Source organism: Planococcus citri, chromosome 5 (genome assembly GCF_950023065.1).
Source record: "Planococcus citri chromosome 5, ihPlaCitr1.1, whole genome shotgun sequence".
NCBI classification, from domain to species: Eukaryota; Metazoa; Arthropoda; class Insecta; order Hemiptera; family Pseudococcidae; genus Planococcus; species Planococcus citri.
The window spans coordinates 20,638,699-20,659,464 of NC_088681.1; the positions used below are offsets into that span (position 1 = coordinate 20,638,699).

Here is a 20,766-nt window from a genome sequence, read left to right on the forward strand (position 1 = left end):
GAAAAAAATAGCAGATAAATTGAGAGAAAATAATACGAAGGAATATTAATAATTTGCCAAAAATAATACGCTGTGGCATCTCGCGAACAGGTTGAAAGAACGATTAATAGGCGGCGATAACAACGCATAATGCTTAATGCTGCTATAGGTAGTTGGTACCTGTGCCTTGAACTGTGGCAAATTCTAATGTAACAATGATGACAGGTGTATGAGAGAGTGTATAGATCACCATAGTACAGGTCCGAGCCACTGACCAGTGACCAGCCAATGGCTTCATAAATGAAACCGGTGTGGTGTGGTGCGGCGGTGCGTCTGTTTAAAAGATACGTACCTAAATTCGATCGACAATTAAATTACATAAGCTCGAAATAATTAATGATAATGATAAACGACGTCGCCGTCGCTCGCTCCTCGTAAATGGGTATCGTATCGGGTATCTTTGTAGTATGTGCATGAAGAAACGAGAGTATAAAAAGAGGACGAAGAGGAGGCGCGAGAAACTGGAGTGAAATCGAAAAACACGCCGGTGGCCGTAATCGACCTAGGATTGTGTAATTTTTTTTTATTTCGCTTCTGGATACCACCGATGAAGACGGTGGCAATATGACCGTCAAGTTGGTGGTACATCTTGTTGTGGGATGAGTTGAAGAGTAAAGTCGTCAGATAGATGGACTTTTTTGGGGCGAGATTTGGGCTCTGTTTAGGAGATTGTAGATTGTAGGTATAGCACAGTAAATATGCAATTTGACCCAAACATAATTACAAACATAGGTTTTTTTTGGTGAATATTGTCTAGGGTGGTGTGCTGAATAACATACTAAAAGTCCCCGCCCCTACCCCACGAGCTACCCCCCCCCCAGTGTATCAAAGCCCCCCAAAATCAGTTTTTCATCAAAAACTCCTGAAATATTGAATTTTGAGTAAGATGAGCCCAGTGATCATTTCATCTCCTCCCCAATACCTATCAAATGAGCTATCGACCAACTCCCTAGCCTCAAGGGGGGGGGGTGGAGCTACGACCCCTCAAAGTGACGTGATTTCAATAATTTTACACTTTATGATTTGGGACTTGTAACCTGTTCTAATTGATAAAATGAAGTCAAACTTAGGGAATGGGATTATTTTGGGAGCTGGAGTTGACCTGTGGAGTGGGGAGGGTCAAAGTTGAAAATTACAGAAAGGTCATTTTTTTGGAGGGGCCCCAAATGGATGAAAAGGGTCCAAAATCATACCATAAGACAGTATTCCCATTGTGAGGGGATTTTTAGCTTAATTCCGCTTTAAATGGTATGAGGATGACCTAGGAAGCTGAAATTTGGATATGTTAATCACAGATAGGGTACTGTCCGATGGTATAATTTTGGACCCTTTTCATCCATTTGGGATCATGTTATGCCCCTCCAAAAAAATGGGCCTTCTGTAATTTACAACTTTGACCCTCCCCACTCCAGAGGTCAACTCTAGCTCCCAAAATAATCCCATTCCCCAAGTTTGACTTCATTTTATCAATTAGAACAGGTTACAAGTCCCAAATCATAAAATGTAAAATTATTGAAATCACGTCACTTTGAGGGGTCGTAGCGCCACCCCCCTTGAGGCTAGGGAGTTGGTCGATAGCTCATTTGATAGGTATTGGGGAGGATATGAAATGATCACTGGGCTCATCTAACTCAAAATTCAATATTTCAGGAGTTTTTGATGAAAAACTGATTTGGGGGGGGGCTTTGATCCACTGTGGGGGGGGGGGGTAGCTCGTGGGGTATGAGCGGGGACTTTTAGTATGTTATTCAGCACACCACTCTAGACAATATTCACCAAAAAAACCTTTGTTTGCAATTATGTTTGGGTTCGCCCATTTTTTTCTGCTATTTGACTGGGCTAGTAGCATTTTATAAAAAATCTTGGTTCTTTTATTTTCAACCATCGCCATTCTCACAAATTAGGTCTGAAATATGTATTTATTTTGATTCAAAAACATAATTACTCGATATATATCGCATAACATTTATCAATTTTTCGGGCATTAATCGGAATGGAAGCCAATTAGAGAGTGAACTGGGGTGTTTGAAATGAATTAGATTCACGAAATAAGATCTTATTCGTGTTCAGTGCCCTTGAAAACTGTCATTCAATATCACATGGCCTCATCGATATTTTTAAATTTTGACCCGAATTTAGGAGAGCGTGGAATGGTTCGGAACAGAAAAATGTGTAGCCTCTATGACTACATTTCGTGTTGAGGACATATGACTCGTACTATTCGATACATTGCATGTTTTTGGTGTTTTTTGAGCCATTTCGAATGAAAATTTGGGAGGGGTGACTCATTTTGAAAATACGATATTTCGATTCGAACCAGTATGAAAAATTATTACTCGCTAGTCGCTATTCATTTTTTCCCTCAGAATTTTGATTCATAGCTCGGAAGTCAAGTTTAATTTTCAATTAACGTTCAGAAAAAGTGCAACTTTCAATTTTTTGAAAATTGTTGCCTTGAATTTTTTTAAATCTTACATTCATAATGACCTTCCAAAATGTGAAATTGGTTTCGATCTAAATACGTACAACTATTCAAAAGATATTAAATGTGAAGTTGTATATCAGCACAACACATTGCAAAAATGGGAATTCAAATTTCTCGCTGCCTTTTTCTTGTCCCTCCGATGATCAAACTTTTTCTTCTAATTTTTCTTGAAATATTAGCATAAGTATCTACTGCAATATTTATTCTTCCTTCCCCCTCCTCCCTCCAATTGTTTTCCTCTATCGTTTTAATGCACAGGCGGTTTCAGATTTTCATTTCATTTTTTAAAGAATTTTCCCACTTTTCAACAATATGATGAATGATTGATTTTTTTCAGATTTTCTAATTATTCGAAAATAATTTTCTAATTATTCGAAAATAATTTTCTGAAAGGATTTTTCAACCTGAATGCGATTTTCAAACCATTATGGCTGAAAGAATTTCTTTGCAATTTTTAGATTTGTTCAAATTTGTTTATCACAGAAAATTTTAGTTTTTTTTTTTTTTGAAAACTGAAAAATTTTGATTTAATGAAAATTTTGACTTCATTTCTCTCCTTCTAACCGGAACATCAATTTTTTTTTAAAAAGGTGCCGTTTCTTTGCCAAAATTGCAAAAAATCTTGTTTTTTTACCAAAATTGAAAAACAATTCTTCATTGCTCAAAATTACAGAGAACTCGCGTGCTTTTTTTTCAACTTTACCTTTTTTTGTGTCAAAATTGCAGAAAAGTCTTTCTCTTTGCAATTTTTTCGATCAAACCTTTAATTTTGTCATTTATTCGCTTTTTTCAAAATTTTTGATTTTTTTTCAAATTTTACCAACGTTTCTTTGCCAAAATTGCAAAAAATCCTGTTTTTTTTAAACCAAAATTTTAAAAAAATTCTTCATTGCTCAAAATCAAGTACAGAGAATTCATGTTTTTTTTCAATTTTTTCAACTTTGCCTCTTTTTTTTTGTCAAAATTGCAGAAAAGTCTTCCTTATTCTTTCCGTTTTTCGATCAAACCTTTAAATTTTTCATTTATTCTCTTTTTTCAAAATTTTTATTTTTTTCAAATTTTACCATTTTTTTTTTTGAAAATTGAAAAATGTTGGCTCTATTTCTCTCCTTCTAACCGGAACATTGAATTTTTTCTACATATATATACGACACTGTGTGTGAAAAAAGCAAATGACAGAGAAGTGACCAACTGTAAAATAAAATACAATTTTTTTTAAAAAGGTCCTTTTCATTGCCAAAATTGCAAAAGATTCCTGTTTTTTTCCGAATTAAAAAAAACTCTCATTACCGGCAGAGAATTTTTGCTTTTTTACATTTTTTTCAACAATTACTTTCAGTTTATTCGCTTTTTTCAAAATTTTTGATTTTTTTGAAATTTTTTTATTTTTTTTGGAAATTGATAAATTTTGGCTCCATTTCTCTCCTTTTGACCTGAGCAGTCAAATTTTTTAAAAGCTAAAATTGCAAAAAATCCTGTTTTTTTGTCAAAACTGCAAAAAAACCTGTTTTTTTGTCAAAACTGCAAAAAAACTTGTTTTTTTAAAATCAAAACTGCAAAAAACCTGTTTTTTTTGTCAAAACTGCAAAAAAACCTGTTTTTTACCAAAATTTTGAAAAATTCTTTTTGTCAAAATTACAGAGAATTCTTGCTTTTTTCCATTTTTTCAATCAAACTTTTGAATTTTCTCTTTATTTACTTCCTTTTTTAAAATGTTTCATAGTTTTATGTTTTCTAAATTATTCATTGTTTTCCAGATGAAACATTTTGTTGTTTTTTTAAACCATGTTTTGTCATAATCAACTACAGAAATCCTGGTTTTTAATTTTTTTGCTTTTCAATTTAAAACTTTTGCATTTTTTTCAGAATTTTAATTTTTTTTTCGTTTTGTTTTTTTTTTTTGAAAATGAAAAAATATTGATTTGCATAAATTTTAACCTCTCTTGCACCAATTGAATCATTATTTGAAAAAATTTTCAGTTAAATGTCCTATTTTGACTTTTTTTCTTCAAGTGCACATTTTTTTTTTTTTTTTGGAAAATCTGTTTTGCATGAATTTTGATTTCATCAACACCCTTCTTCTCAAATTAGGACGATTGAGAAAATTTCCCGATGGAAGTTCTGTTTGTTTGATATAGATCTCGAGAAATTTTACAGTTTCCTGCAAACATCCAAACATTTAGATAGCATTTTTTTAGTACTACATATTGTCTCATTTTGTGCCTCTCTTTGATAATTATTTCAATTGAATTTCCGCATGAATTCTGAATGATTTAGAATGGACTTTTTAATGAAATTCAAGGCTCCCCCCCCCCAATATATTCTCGTTGCATTATTTGTTTGAAGCGGATTTTAATGATTTTTCAACGATTGTGGTCAGATTTCTTCAGAATATTTTATTGACACGAAACGTCGAGAATTCAATAATTTATGTGCTCAAATAAAAATTTTTGAAAGAAGAAGAAGTAAGATTTTGAGAGAAAAAAAGAAAAGATGAATTAAAATGATTATTGAAGATTTATACTTTGGTCTCTCTACACTAGCTCTGCTCCATTACGGTAACTTCCATCGTAATGAATACTCAACGAAAAAGTGCAGAATGTGGAGATTTTGCCCTTTCGAAGTATCATGAATCTATGTATTCAGATGCTTGAGAGAATATGATAATAATGATAACATGCACATGAATCTCGTGCGAAATCATCAACATCGATAATTTTACGTTTAAAGAGAAAAAAATATTAATAACTTCGTCCTACTTAATTTATCTGTTCATCGGTATAATATTAATATACCTATTACCTACATTTATATCGTAATATATGTACGTACACGATTAGAAGAAGATGTCCATCAACGATATGTGTATTAGTGGAAAAATTATACTAAATCTAGAATATGGTGAAAGCGCTGCGATAGCTTCTCATTTGGCCTAAAAATAACGATCGATTACGCGAAGATATAAGGTTGTCTTTCGTTGACGCGACTGTGACGATCACATATGACGACCAAAGAGACGAGTGAAAGAGCTGCAGATGAGCATATGGGTAGAAAAAAATTGGAAAATTTCTTCTACGAAGGTGTTGCTGCTCGTGTTTATGTGTGAATCGATTGACAGCTGTTCATACATCGCATCGTGTGTTGTCGATATCGGTGCGAAAAAAAAATTACACCGATCTCGAACCACTTGTCAACTATGTATCTACATAAATACGAGTAAGTATAAGTATCTGAAAAGCTTTGTTAATGCAATATGATTGATTGACGCAGTGGTTCTAAAATTACTTTGTATGATGGCGGCACGTGATGAAGATAATTGAATCAATGAGATTTTGCACGAATTGGATGAAGAATATATTCTAAATTTGGGAGAAAGAAAGACTATGTGATTTTGCATATGTAATAGGCACACTATGCATAGAGCAGAGTAGATCAGCAAAGAACTGGCGTGGAATTTGCGAAATTTACCTAATTTATTGGCCGAGGATGTGACGCAGAACGCAGACAAGACAAGAACAGTACCACCTGTACCGGTTGATTGTACTTTTAATGACTTGCCCTGCCTGGAGAGGTTAATAAGATGTAAGAGTCGTTTATCGTGATTCGTGAATCTTGATCATGTATCTCGTATATACGAATAATATCGAACGCGAGTTGAAAATCGTTCGCCAATAAAGCAATTGTGTGGGTCGAGATTGAGATCTGCCACTGTGGATGAACGATGAACTTCACAAAAAGATGGTTCAAGTTTAGAATTGTTGTTGTTGTTGTTGTTGTTTTTTCGTACCTATACGAGGATTAATTTAATCGTGAAAGGATGTACATTTGTTCAATATTCTCGTCTCTCGAACAAATTGAAAAATGTATTCGTCATTGGTTCGTTTGCAGACGACGTGATCATGTTTTGATGGGTAATATTGTTGAAATTAGAGCATAAAAGGGTAATTTATTAGGTTCGGTTTCAAAAATTTTCGAGCAATTTCTTCATTTTTTGTGTTCTTTTTTTTCTTCAAAATCTCAACATTGCTTTGCTAGTTTTTCGTCATTTTCATCATAATTTCAGATCACTGCCAATTTAATTGCCATTTTTCAGTTGATTTTTGTAGATTTTGTCCAATGTCGATGTTTTGCATAATTTCTATCTTTATTTCACGAAATTTTTCCGCCTTTTCAATGGTTTTCGTGTGACTTGGAAGGAAAGTTTGATTTTACTTTGCGCAGTTCTGATAATTTTTTCTCCAATTTCAATCATTTTTATCCAATTTTAGGCTGTGGTTTTTTTTCGTGGTTCCATGTGTGTAATTATTGTTCCTATTTATAGTGTCATTTTTGAGGTATTTCCCCCACCCCCCACGAATTTTCACATTATTAGATTAAATTTTTTTTACTATCGACACCTTTGTATAAAAATTGTTATTAGTAATATTGTTGATTTTGTCCATATTTTGAACATTTTTCACAAAATTTTGATTTTATAAATTTTCGGTCCATTTTTAATTACTTTTAGGTATGAAAATTTTATAAATTTTTTGGCGAAAAATGAGTAATTTTTTTCTTTACTTATATGTAACAGAATTCTGGTGGTGTTGAAATTATTTCGTATTTTTTCTTTTTCTCATTTTTTGGGTCAACTTTCGAATACTTTTTGACACCCTGTTGCATGTTTGCAAATTTTTTCGCATTTTCATGGCATTTTCAAAAATTTTTATGCCAATTTAGTCAAGTTTTTACTCATTTTGGGCAACTGTGGCAAATATTTTCGCTGAGTTTTGATAATGTTTCTTCGACTTTTTCTTGTTTTTCAATAATTTTTTCATCAATTTCAAGTTTTTTTTTCGTTTTTTGTAATTTTTTTCATTCTTTATTGCTTTTTTGTTTACTTTCAACGATTTTCATGTAATTTATTCGGTCAATTTTTCATTCGTTTCAATAAATGTTTGTAACGATTCATTAGTTTAGAAATTTTTTTTTCAATTTTATCTTATTTTTCAGTAATTTTTTCATCATTTTCAGCATTTAAAGTACTTTTTTCTACTTTTCCAGCGTGTTTAACAGTCTTTTTCCGATCAAGAAGGTCAGAATAATTTTGATCTTTTTCCTATGGGTACTTCTTTTTCAAAAATTTCAGGAAAAAGTCCTTCTTTTTGCCCGAAGGTCCATCTTTTTTCCGAGTTTTCGAATAATTCTGTCATTTAATCAAAATCGAGCGAAAAATGAAAACTCAATTTTGAAGAATTTTTCATTTTTTTAGACGACAGGTAAATAGATATACCTACCTAATTGCAAAAAATTAAAAATAAATTACTGTAATATATTTGAAAAATTTTTAGTGGCAACCTTATTGCTATTGATGATAATTTTGTTAATGAAAACCAATTGCATGATTATTTCCATTGTTTGATCTACATATTTTCTTGATTATTTTTATTTATTTATTTTTTTTTGAAATTATAAGTGTTTGAAACTTTTTTTTAGGCAATTTTGTGAAAATGAATGAGGGGAGGGAGGGGGGGGGGTCAGTACATTTTCAATTTTGAAAATGTCCTTCCAGAAGCCGAAAGTCATTCCAAGGCCCTCCTTTTTAGATTTTGTTTGACACCCTGTTTTCGTAGTTTGGGGAATTTTTGCTTTATCTTTCAAAGTTTTGGTGACATTTCGTCTACTTTTCGTTATTTTAAACTATTTTTCGAGCAATTTTTACGAAAATTCGTGAATTTTCAACTCGTCTATGGAAGTTTTTGTGTTATTTTACCGAATAATTTATAATATTTAATAAAATTTTCTTCAATTTCGAACTCATTTTTATGGCGATTTCAAGTAATTTTTGGAAAAATTACAGTGCTTTGTGACATTTTGAAAAATCCTCGACGACATTCTGCGCAATTTTCACAGTATAGGTATTCGCTCGTTGAATTTTTTAATGATTTTTTTTTTTGTGAATCGACCCAAGTTTTTGTTTATTTTTTGAACATTTTTAGCGTGTTTAACAGAATCAGGATCTGTTCAGGAGAATTGTTCAGGTGTTCAATGAAGTAATTCAACTATTTTTTTAATGGGAAATTTCATATTTAAAAAAAAAATTTTCAACACAGTGTAAAAATTTTTTCTCGAATTTTGATTTTTAGTGTAACGTTAGTTTTCTCAGATTTGCATGGGGTAGATTCACCCCCCCCTCCTCCCACCCCCACATGCGCTGGTTTTCGTTGAAATGAGTAAATCAAAATTACTTTGTCTGTAAAATTCATGTACATTTTTTGGCCAGTGACTCGACCTGATGTTAACAATAAAGCATCGCTCTCGCCCTATTTAGCTGTATTTTATGCTCGTGATCGACACCTCCGGATCGTATAAAAAGTTCAAATTGGCAAATTTTCATCATAAATTACCGCAGGTCGGTCACAACACTAATTAGTTGCTCGCGTATAAAATAATAAAGAACAATTCGCAGAAATCTATGTCAAAGAATTACTTATTATTGTTTACCTTCTCGAACTTTGTGGTGGAAATTTGCCAATGAGCACGTTTTCGAATTATTTGGCCACGACCCGAGCCAAAGCCAACTTCCTGGAAATGACCTTAAAATATATTTATATCGATAGGTAGGTTAGGTACATATCTAGACCTACCTATCACAATTTGTCTTTGTAGGTATACTTGTACACCTCGAGGGAAATTTTTTCCTCATAACGGTCTCTGGGTTTTATGTGGACTCGACTGGAATTGGATGGTGGCAAATTTTACTCGTTTACAATTCTGATTTTTAAATTGTCTATTGTTATTTAAACGGTCGTCGGTCGCTTGGTCGTGATTATGTAACCGGTGCGGCTACACACGAGTAATGTCTCATAATATGCATAAGAGTAGGTATAAGTATAATATTTTCACGGTGAAAAAATTTCCCCTTTTGAAGCATCGACGCGACGCGGTTATTGTGGTCGGGTCGTCATCTGGTCGCGTCGTTTAAACGGTGAAATTTTTAGCAGTTAGGATTCATAATCAGTTCCGAATTTTTTACGTAATCGAGTCATTTACAGCGTAGGAAATTTTTTAGCCGAGGTGCAATTTGAATAAATTTACATGATTACCTAGGTACTATACGAAGCACTGCATCGACACGACGACGAATGGTGTGGCGGTTAACTGGTCGGTTTACGCGGTATATTATACCTATAGTTGTACGATGTACGCCGCCTATGTACATTGGACAGAAGCCGTACAAGAAAATTTTACAAATTAAAAATCTATTTAGCGTGTGAGAACGGAGAGAAGGTCTGCGAAGGTTCGAAGGTCGCGTGTCGAGAAAGAAAAGGACAATGGCTTGTTTATGTTGCCTACAATGTACGTTGTAGTACGAGTACTTACTTACACTTACCTAGGCGAGATAATCTCGTGTTGTGAATTTTTTTTCCTCTCTCCTGCCCGTATAACGAAAGTAACCGCCGCGGTACTGTTATTTTGATCGTCGTAGGTCGCCGGCGACCAGAGAAAGAGAAGAGATTACCGTCGCGTAATCATATCCGCGGTGATTATCATGGTAATCGAGAGGGTTTATCGAGACGTTACGTAGTAATGCAGAGAATTATGGAAAATGGCCCATAATCGAGGAAGAGTGTAGATGAGGAGAGGAGTTGAGATTATTTTTACGTAAATTGGCGAATTTTTCGAATTATTCTGGGGAAATTTTACGATACAAGTTTTTTACGTACGTGTGACACAATTTGTTTTTTAAATTTTGAGTAAATTTTCAGGGTCATTGGAAGGGGGGGGTGTTGGAGGGGCCAAACCAAAAAAATAAGCTAATATTCGTATTAAGCACCCTCAAAAATGTAATAACCCAAGTGTTAGACGGTTTTTTCAATTTTCGAGAAATTTGACAAGTCAATGGGGAGAAGGCGTTGAAGAGATAAAATCAAAAAAATAAGTCGATATTCGTATTCAGCACCCTCAGAACTGTAATAAACCATGTGTCACACGGTTTTTTCGATTTTCGAGCAATTTGAGAAACCACTGGAGGTGGGGGAGGGGGCAATGGAGGGAACAAATAAAAAAAAAATAAGTGTAAATATTCAATATTCATGTTGAGCGCTCTTGAAAACGTATGAAATGATAAGTATGTCACATAATGACTGCCATTTTTTTGCATTGTGACTAAAATTTTGAGGTTTGGTCCTCCCTCCCTCCCCTCCCTATGGTTTTGCTAAATACCAAAAAATGTGTGCCTCTTTTTTTTCAAATTTTTAAATCGTGGCTTCGAAATTTAACAAGCTTTTGAAAATTTAACTTTCTAAATAATCTTAACTTTGAAGTTTTGAAAAATATTTTTGAAAGTAAGTACATAGGTATCACTTTCAGTTATTATTTAAGTGTCATTAACAGATTTTTTCCAAGTTGTAGCACTTTCGACCAATTTGATTACAAATTTGAGCTGACAAAAAGTAGGTTTAATCAGCCGAAAAATCAAGGGATTGGTTGCCAATGATGACGATGTTCCTTCTTCCATAATAATGAGGAACCTACAAAAAATGTTTGAGCAAAATCAGATATGTAGTACCAGCTTGAATCGAGAACGTGACTAATTCGACATGATATGAGCCCTTTTCACGACTTTTGAAGAGAGAGGAATATTAAGGATTATTTGTGAATTTTTGAATAACTCCTTTTAAAAAAATTCTGAGTGGGGTTTCTGGAGCTCAAGTTAATCTGAAGAATCAACTATTTTTCGAAACCAATCATCTTGAAAATTTTTAAATTCTTTTTATCCATTCCATCCAGATACCTACTCAACTACAAAAAAAATCACAGAAACTTCTTTTTTTTCTATTTTTGTCGTCATTTGTTCCAAAGATTGAAAAAAAACTTGATGATTCATCGAACAGTTATGTGGACATTTTGGCATCGATTTTTTTACTCACAAAATGGCTTACTTTTTTAAAAATGTTTCCCTTGGAATGATTACTTATTGACTCAGCCCTGTTTAAAATGTTCGAAAAAAATTTCTTGTCAAAGCTCCAGATTTTTTGCAAAAACAGTTTTTTTTTGTTTGCCAAATAGTTAACTTGCTTTTTTATTTGTTCAATTTCATTCATCCTCTTCTTCATTCTGAATTTCTATTTTTTCCCCACTTTTTTTGATGATTTTTGAAAATGGGAAAATTCTGATTTGCAAAAACTTTGACTCGAATAAATTTTAGCCCAGTTCAGGATTGAAAAAATTTCCTATCAAGTTTTAATTTTTTGCTAAAATTCTCAAAAACTGCCGGAATGGTCTTGCTTTTTTTACAGACTGCCAAAAATTCTTGATTTTTAAAAAATTCCAATCAAATTTTTAATATTTCATTAATTTTTTTCTTCTTTCAGAATTTTGAATTAGAAAAAAAATTATAATCCTTCATGAAAATGGAAAAATTCAATCTGTAAAAATTTTGACTTGAATAAATTCTGACCCAACCATATTTAAAAGGTTTGCAAAATTTTCCTGTCAAAAATCTTGCTTTTTTGCCCAAGTTTTCAGAAGCTAATTTTCTTGCCAAAATGGCTTTCTTTTTTCAATAAAACTTTGATAGTCTCCTTTTATTTGCTTCTTCTTTCAGAATTTTGGACGTTTTTCTGAGTTTTATGGTGTTCTACGAAAATGGTGGCCCAGGGGGGGTGAGGAATGATATAAAATTGGTTGTGGTCTGCTTATTTCTCCATTTGCAGAATTTTGATTTTTTTTCAACCATTGAAGTGGGTGTAAAAAATATCTGGGAAGTGGATTTTTTCGTTTTTTCGAATAAAGAAAAATCGAAAAATTGTCTCTTATGGTATAAAAAAAAATTCGTTATTTTGAACGAATGAAAACCGAATTTTGCAGCATATTTTGATTGTACTCGTGCAAATGAAATTCATAGAAAATGATGCAGTCATAATTTTCAAGATCAGAATGCTATACGAAAAGTATGACTTCAGATTCGTTATTTTGAACGTATGAAAACCGAATTTTTCAGAATATTTCAACTGTACTCGTGCAAATGAAATTTATATAAAATGATGAAGTCATAATTTTCAAGATCAGAATGCTACGAAAAGTATGACCATTGATTTCACATTCGTTATTTTGAATGTACCTATGAAAACCGAATTTTTCAGAACATTTCGATTGTACTCGTGCAAATTAAATTTATAGAAAGCGATGAAGTCATAATTTTCAAGATCAGAATGCTACGAAAAGTATGATTTCATTTCAAAAATTTGTGGGAAAAACGTTACTCTTTCTGTCCGGAAATTGTTGAAGTTTATTGACCTGAAATTGAAACCAACATCGATAAAAGTATTGGGTTAAAATGGATTTGAAAAATCTTTTTTTTTTTTTTTTTTTTAATTCACGTCTGTTGAGATTGATTTTGAAACAAAATTTATAACTGTTGAGGTTGATTTCAAGAAACCTTTGAAAATTTCAAATTAATTGAGAAAGGCAAAAATTTCAGAATTATTTCGAAAAAGTCGAAAAAGTGAGAAAATCAATCCAAAATTTTCCTACTGATATTATAATATGTATTTACTGTGCTGGTTCAACATTGAAATTCTGCGAATGCTGAACGAAGTGGAACTTTTGGCTTGGTGGAAGGGGAGGGTGCAGAAGATGAAGAACAACCGAAAAATACGGAAAAGCGGATTTTGGGAATTCATATTATACCCTTTTCGAGTTATTTTTGCATTTTGGAATTTAAAAAGCTTTAAAAGTCGTTGGACAAACTTCAACTTTGTTGCTTAAAATCTGAAAACAATATTTTTTGATATTCTCTACAAATTTTCCAAGTGCTGGTGTTGGCGTTTGTATAATTTTTTTTTGTTTGAAAATTTTGAAAAAATTTTAAAAAGTTGAATTTGGGGAAAGGGAAGGGGAAGGAGTAGCAAAATGAATACTTAATCAAACGTTCTGAATTTTCATTCGAAAAATAACAATTTTTGCCTCAAAATCACGAGACAAAGACTGAGGACGAAGGCAAGTACCTTTTTAAAAAATGAATCGTGTGCTTTTTTAAATTTTCTGATGCCCGAAAACATCTTATCTATTTTGATTCTAGTGTGACGATTTTTTCGTTTTAAACACGATTATTTTGACGTTTTGATTGAAAGGTGGAAGGATCACGTATGCTCTAGAAACAGGATTATTCGAAACACGGTGTATTATCGTCCTATATTTATAGAAAAATGTATTCTCCAGAGAATGGACCAGCGAGAGGTGATACCTGCTTCATTCATAAAAACTCGTCGAGCCGACTTGAGAGATACGTTTTAGTATTAAGTAATTTCAACCCATTTCAACCGAGTTAGGCAAACATACGTATAAAATTATTACATAACGAAATAAAAATAAATCTACCTAATGCAGTAAAAATAAGAAAAAAAAGAGTGAAATATTACCATTTTTATGCGATTCGGCGTGTACTCTATGTGGCGCAGATCATGAAATCATATAAGACGAAAGGATCTCTCTTAACTTTACAGGAAGCTGCACCTTATACTGTTGAATATTTTACCGAAGCCGAATGTAAAAAAAAACAACAGCGAACTGAATGTAAAAAAAAATGGAAAAACACTTGCACACTTTGAAAAACTTGACCAATCACTACATAATCATCGAATAAAATGAGACGATCACTGATTCGTGTTTAGGTGTAGGTAATAGGTATAGGTATCACACAGCGCGTACAAATGAAATCGAAAATGTGGAAAATTGAAAAAATAAATTGAAAAAAAACTCGACTCGACGACGATCTGGAAGGTATATAGCTGGTCGAAGAGATACTACTGGAATTGCGGCGGTTTTTTTTTCGTTGGAGTTGGGTAAAAAAAATACACGCACAGAGTTACAATCACCAACTGAACTAGTCTCGAAGAAGTATCAATGTGATAGCAGTTAACAGTGTTGTAAATCGAGGACACAATCTATCGGTCTCGCTTTTTCTTTCTTCGACGCCGGCCTCTCTGTCTCTCTCTCTTTCTTTCTCGATCTCATTACACTCTCTCTTTTAACCAGTCTCCCTCTCATTTCCCTGTGTAGGTACTATGACTCGTACGTGTGTGGTGTACTACGAATCGTAGGTACTACATAGTGTAATATGTGTGTACTACTATGTAGATTGTATGTAGTTGGTAGGCAGGGGTATAATATGTGTCTACCTATCTACATGTTACCTATCATGGTTGTTAAGGATATATGTGAGCTGATTCAGATTGAAATCGTATAGGTAATTTTATTGGTTTGTTTTCAAAATGCTGATGATGAATGTGTTCAGCAATGGTGGCTAAAATTGGAAAGCTCTGGTTCTGGCACCAGAATCAGTCTATCTCAGCTTATAAGTATGGACTCTTGCGCAGATCCCTTCCCTTCCTTCCCTACAAAATCCCAAATCATCTAAAATTATGGCTCCAGAGGACTGAATGATTATTGATTATGTCTCAGAGCATCCTCATCAAAATCATTCATGGATCTTCAGACAGGTCTACATCATTTGAAGCATTCAAAGGTCCCAAACTAATGGAATAAACTGCATGGTTGGAATGGAAAATAACCATGAGAAATGAATCCTATCTACACCTGTGTGGTAAAAAGTCGTCATCACTATAATATAGGAAACCATAAACTTAACCGAATCTCCCTATAGCCTACCAGTCTGCTGAGATACCTAACTGACGATAACGCGATGACTCAATAGAACAGTCGAAAAAAAAATCGAGTCAAAATATTACAACGATCAATCGAAAGTGAATTAAAAACGACTCAGCGACTGGTTAATTAATGCACGGTATTCGTATTCGTATATTCGGTGAGTAAGTACGAGTACCTATCTTCTACAAACGACGAAGAAGAGTTGTTAAAAAATGACTCGAAGATGTACTACCGGTTTCTATGTACGATCAAGGTTCCAGATACCTCGAGGGCACTCGTTTCCATGAATTTTTTACCTGGTTTGGTTTTTAAAATTATGTCATATGGATAGAGAGACGGTGTCAACTGCAGCTAACATAAGCATGGGATGCTACTAGCTGGTTTTGTGTTATCTCATCGTCGGTCGTCGTTGTAATAACTAATTCTCATCTCTTGTTGAGAGCGAGTATGTTTTTATAATATGGTTTTTGGGGGATTTGAGGAAAGGTTTGTGAAGTCTCTGAATGAGGTAGAGGTATAGTACCTTACCTATTTCTATATTAGTACCTACCTAATCAAACAATTATTTTAGTCTACAAATCCACGATGAGGCGAAAATTGCCCTAAAAATCGATGTTATTGGGATTTTTTTTAGGGACAAAAAGTTTACTTGGCATAGCGTTGGTACCACTTTGGCATTTATTTACGAAAACGATTAAAAAATTTTAAAGTTGTCTTTAGGGTGGGAAAAGTTGAAAAAGGGGTATTATTTGACGACCTAGAAAGAGTATGCACAAAAAATTCGACCTGGGGATGGATAATTAAATTGGATAGAGCTTGGAGTGTTGGAATACTAAAAATACAAAATTTTCTACCGGCTTCCTGCACAATCAAAAGTTATGCAACCCTAAACGCAATTTTCGCCCATTTTTCAAACTTTTCACACCCCAGTTCATGATGTATTGGGGGGGGGGGGATTTTTCTCTCATATCCCGTTACAGCGTACCTTTACTTTTTCAAAACGCCCTTATTCACGAAATTCGACTAGCACATTTCGTCGTAATTAATTTTCAAAATAGAGTAAGTAAGTAAGTAAGTAGATACTACTCTTTTCATCAAATACCAACTTCGCAATTTTTTTCAAAGGTGGCCATGTGACCAATCAAAATGGGTTAAAATTTCGCGCTGAATTCAAAAATATCAACATTTTTTTGTTACCCCCCCCCCACCCCGTGTACTAACCCCCCTAAAAGCCGAAAAATTTTTGATTTTGAGTAAATGTTCTTTTGTGTAGTGATGTTAATTCTACAAATTGTTCAACAAACTGAAACACATGAAGCAACAGAACAAAAGCAGGACGACTTCTCAAATTTTCATTTGAAGGGAAGGGGAAAGGGATTCAATTAAGTATTGCTATCAATATTTTTTTTATGTTTAGATCTCCCCTCTCCCCCTCTCTCCATTTATCGCCACTTGAGAGACAATTTTTAGAAATTCAAATATTTAAAACTTTTTGATTCAAAATGTGGAAAATCGAAGCCATTTCCCCAATAATACCTCAATATTTTTCAGAAAGGGGGAGAGGGTCCCAAAATTTGTGTTGCATTATTGAAAAATAGAAAAAAAGACATAAGCAGGACAATTTTTCAAGTTTTATTCCAATGAAAGGGGAAGGGATTCAATTATTACGTACTTTCAAAAGAAGTTTAGATCTTTTTCTTCAAATTTATCGTCACTTGAGATAATTTTTAGAACTTCAAATTTTCAAAATAAGGGGAAAATAAATGGGAAATGAAAAAATTTGTGATTTAAAATTATGGAAAAACAAGTCATTTTTCCAATAATACCTCAATATTTTTTGGATGAGAGAGAGGGGGGGCAAAATTTGTGTTGCATTATTGAAAAATGGAAAAAAGACAAGAGCAGGACGATTTCTCAAATTTTATTCCAATGAAAGGGGAAGGGATTCAATCTCCTCTCTCCATTTATCGCCACTTGGAAGACATTTTTTAGAAATTCAAATTATTTAAAACTTTTTGGTTCAAAATGTGGAAAAACAAAGCCATTTTCCCAATAATACCTCAATAAGGGCCAAGGGGAGGGGGGGCTCAAAATTTGTGTTGCATTATAGAAAAAAAGAAAAAAGCATGACAATTTCTCAAATTTTATTCCAATGGAAGGGGAAGAGATTCAATTATTACTATCAATTTTTTCACTACTGAAGAAAGCATTTAGATTTTTTTTCAATTCAAAATTTTGAGATGTTTGGATCTCCTCCCCCACCCCCTAATTCATCACCACTTGAGACAATTTTTAGAAGTTCAAATTTTCAAAAAAAGGGAAAAATAAATGGGAAATTAAAAAAATTTTGATTTAAAATATAGAAAAACAATGAAAAATAGAACAAGAGGCAAAAGCAGAACAATTTCTCAAATTTTATACCAATGGAAGGGGAAGGGATTCAATTATTACTATCAATTTTTTTCACCACTTGAGAAAGCATTTCGATTTATTTTTTCAATTCAGATCTCCCTTCCCCCCTTTTCCCAAATTTATCACCACATGAGGGACAATTTTTAGAAATTCAAATTTTCAAAATAAGGCAAGAATAAATGGGAAATTTAAAACTTTTTGATTCAAAATATTGAAAAACGAAGTCATTTTCCCAATAATACCTCAATGTTTTTCAGAATTGGGGGGGGGGGATCCAAAATTTGTGTTCCATTATTGAAAAATATAAAAAAAGATATAAGCCAGTCAATTTTTCAATTTTTTTTCGAATGGAAGGGGAAGGGATTCAATTATTACTATAACTTTTTTTTCACTACTTGAGAAAGCATTTCGATTTTTTTTTTCAATTCAAAATTTTCTATTTTCTGATGTTTAGATCCCCTCTCCCCCATTTATCATCACTCGAGAGACAATTTTTAAAAATTCAAATTTTCAAAATAAGGGAAGAATAAATGAGAAATTTAAAATATGAGAAAAACAAGTCATTTTCCCTATAATACCTCAATGTTTTTCAGAAGGGGGGAGGGGGATCCAAAATTTGTGTTCCATTATTGAAAAATAGAAAAAAAGACAACAGCAGGACAATTTCTCAAATTTTATTCTAATAGAAGGAGAAGGCATTCAATTATTGCTATCAATTTTTTTCACTACCTACATTAAAAAATCATTTCGATTTATTTTTTCAATTCAAAATTTTCGGATGTTTTGATATACTTACCTCCCCCCCTCCCCCCCCAAAAAAACACAAAAATTCATCACAACTTGAGAGACAATTTTTAGAAATTTAAATTTTAAAAATAAGGGAAGAATAAATGGGAAATTTGAAATATGGGAAAAACAAGTCATTTTTCCAATAATACCTCAATATTTTTCAGAAGGGGGGAGGAGACCAAATTTGTGTTCCATTATTGAAAAATAGAAAAGAAGACAAAAGCAGGACAATTTCTCAAATTTTATTCCAATGGAAGGGGAAGGAATTCAATTATTACTACCTATCAATTTTTTTCTTCTCTTAAGAAAGCATTTCGATTTTTTTTTCAATTCAAAATTTTCAGATGTTTAGATCTTTCAACTTTCCCAGTTTCTCTCAAAATGTATCACCACTACAATTTTTAGAAATTTAAATTTTCAAAATAAGGGAACAATAAATGGAAAATTTAAAACTTTTTGATTTAAAATATGAAAAAACAAGTCATTTTCCCAAAAATGTACCTCACCACCTGTGACGCCTCAAACTTGAAAAACACGTGAAATTGCCATTGTAATGCCAAAAACATCGTGGAAATGGTGAGCTAAATGCTCTCAATAAAGTACGATTAAATTCGTTTTTTCAAAAACTGTACTCCTCTTTTGGTTCATTTTTAGGATTATTAATGAAAAATAACGATATCATTCGACAACATAATACACTAATTTAATTCAGGTAACAAAAGCAGTCAGAAAGTATCGATAATGAATCACGTACATAGAAAAAAAATGCAGTTCATCAATTGATAGAATTCGGGCTATGAATTCGTTGATGTTCGGTTTCGTTTTCGTCTTCGATTTATTACTTTACTGCAGTATTTCGTCGAGTTGGCTTCTTCGATGTCTGTTTTAACGTTTATCTGAGGAACGCAATTACGAGTATAATCTGAATTGAAACTGAGCAAAGCATTCAGCAAATCAGTCGAACTCGAATCATCGTCGAGTAAAGCTTTGAGATTTTTATTCATCTCTACGACGCCATCGCGATAATATTCGGGATCTTGTTCGAGTCGTTTGATTAGCCGAGCGAAATTTCTAGATAATTGTTCGACGACGTCTTCGTGTAAAGAATCTTCGTCAATTTCGACTACTTCTACTTCCATTTCAAAAGGTTGTTCTTCGATGTTGATTTCTAAAACTGGATGAAATCTTTCATCATTCGAAGAACCAACAACGTTTTCTGGCTGATGAGAAGGTGAGCTGGTGCTGTCAGGTACTGCTGATACGATCCTGTTTTCCGATGAGAGGATGCGTTTTTGTAAAGTATTATAGAAATGTCGCACCCAGTCGTAGTCTGGCATTATTTTACGATTCAACATGATCTATATACGACATACAGAAAAAGAAAGATTAGAAATGTTTTTAACAGAGTACGTAGGTATTTTGTAGGTACTTATGTATGATAATATACCTTTTCCGCTTCCGAAGCTTCGATATTTGACAGCACGGATTGTTTGTAAGCTTTCAGAGCTTCGGCTGGACTCTTTTTACCTTCTCTGTACAGTTTCTCGAAAGCTTCCACTACAGATGGTTGAGGTTTATGGTAACGTAAAGCTTCGGCCGAGGTAAGCTCGTGATTATGGCGAAATTTAATATTTATTTTAGTCAAAGCGATATTCTCTTTGGTTATCTTGCTGCTAATGTGAATACAACTCGGGCACGCCGTTCCTTTGGATTGTTTTTTTCTAGATTTAATATTCAACAGGTCGACTCTCTTCTTCGAGTGTTGGCATTTGAAAGATGCTCGATACAGACAGTCTGATCTGCCGGTGTTTCGACACACGTACACGCATTCGTTTTTCTCACCGAAGTCGTGAACGAATTGTTTGGCTTGTTCGAATGGTATACTCGATTTGCATAGGATTTCCAGTTCGTAATCGTCTCGTTCGATGGATTTTCTGCATAGTTTGGAAATCACACCGGTGAAATTGGTCTGTGGTAGGACTTTCTGTAAATTCGAACATCATGGGGTTAGATTACAGGATGAGTGAAAGGGTTGAGTTGTAAAATTATTGTACTACCTTTACGAACGACGTGTTTTCCGGTTTGACGAATTTCAGATCGAACGATGACATGGTCGAAGGATATGATTGGAATCACTGAAATATTACATCGATTGGCATAATTGATTGATATATTTATAAACGAATGGTAAAATTATAGCCAAAGACAGATGTATTCGACGAATTGTGAGCTTTGAAAGTTTGAATTTAGAAACGAGAATCTGTTTTTCTGAAGAAAAAAAAACGTACAAGTCGATTGATAAGAACAAGTCGTAAACAAAAAACGTACGCAGCGCTCTCTAGACAAATAATGTCACTGAAACTGATAATGGATTTATTTCGACAAAT

At 33.3% G+C, this 20,766-nt stretch overlaps 2 protein-coding genes and 1 long non-coding RNA gene across 3 annotated transcripts in view; 1 reads left to right on the top strand and 2 right to left on the bottom strand.

Moving 5' to 3' along the window:
* Positions 1-14,437, bottom strand: part of LOC135848172 (uncharacterized) — a 60,127-nt gene extending 45,690 nt beyond the window's left edge. The window contains exon 1 of the mRNA XM_065367984.1: positions 13,930-14,437. Within this exon, the coding sequence (XP_065224056.1) occupies positions 13,930-13,932 (3 nt within the window). The 5' untranslated portion in view covers positions 13,933-14,437. The remainder of the gene's footprint in view (positions 1-13,929) is intronic.
* LOC135848176 (uncharacterized) overlaps positions 1-20,766 on the top strand; it is a 185,438-nt gene that overhangs the window by 53,293 nt on the left and 111,379 nt on the right. The window lies entirely within an intron of this gene.
* LOC135846360 (uncharacterized) lies at positions 19,061-20,645 on the bottom strand. Its single transcript, XM_065365402.1, has 3 exons — positions 20,437-20,645; positions 19,827-20,363; positions 19,061-19,737 (listed from the first exon to the last, which is right to left on the bottom strand). The coding sequence occupies exons 1-3, from the start codon at positions 20,488-20,490 to the stop codon at positions 19,174-19,176; spliced, it is 1,155 nt and encodes a 384-aa protein (XP_065221474.1). The 5' UTR covers positions 20,491-20,645; the 3' UTR covers positions 19,061-19,173.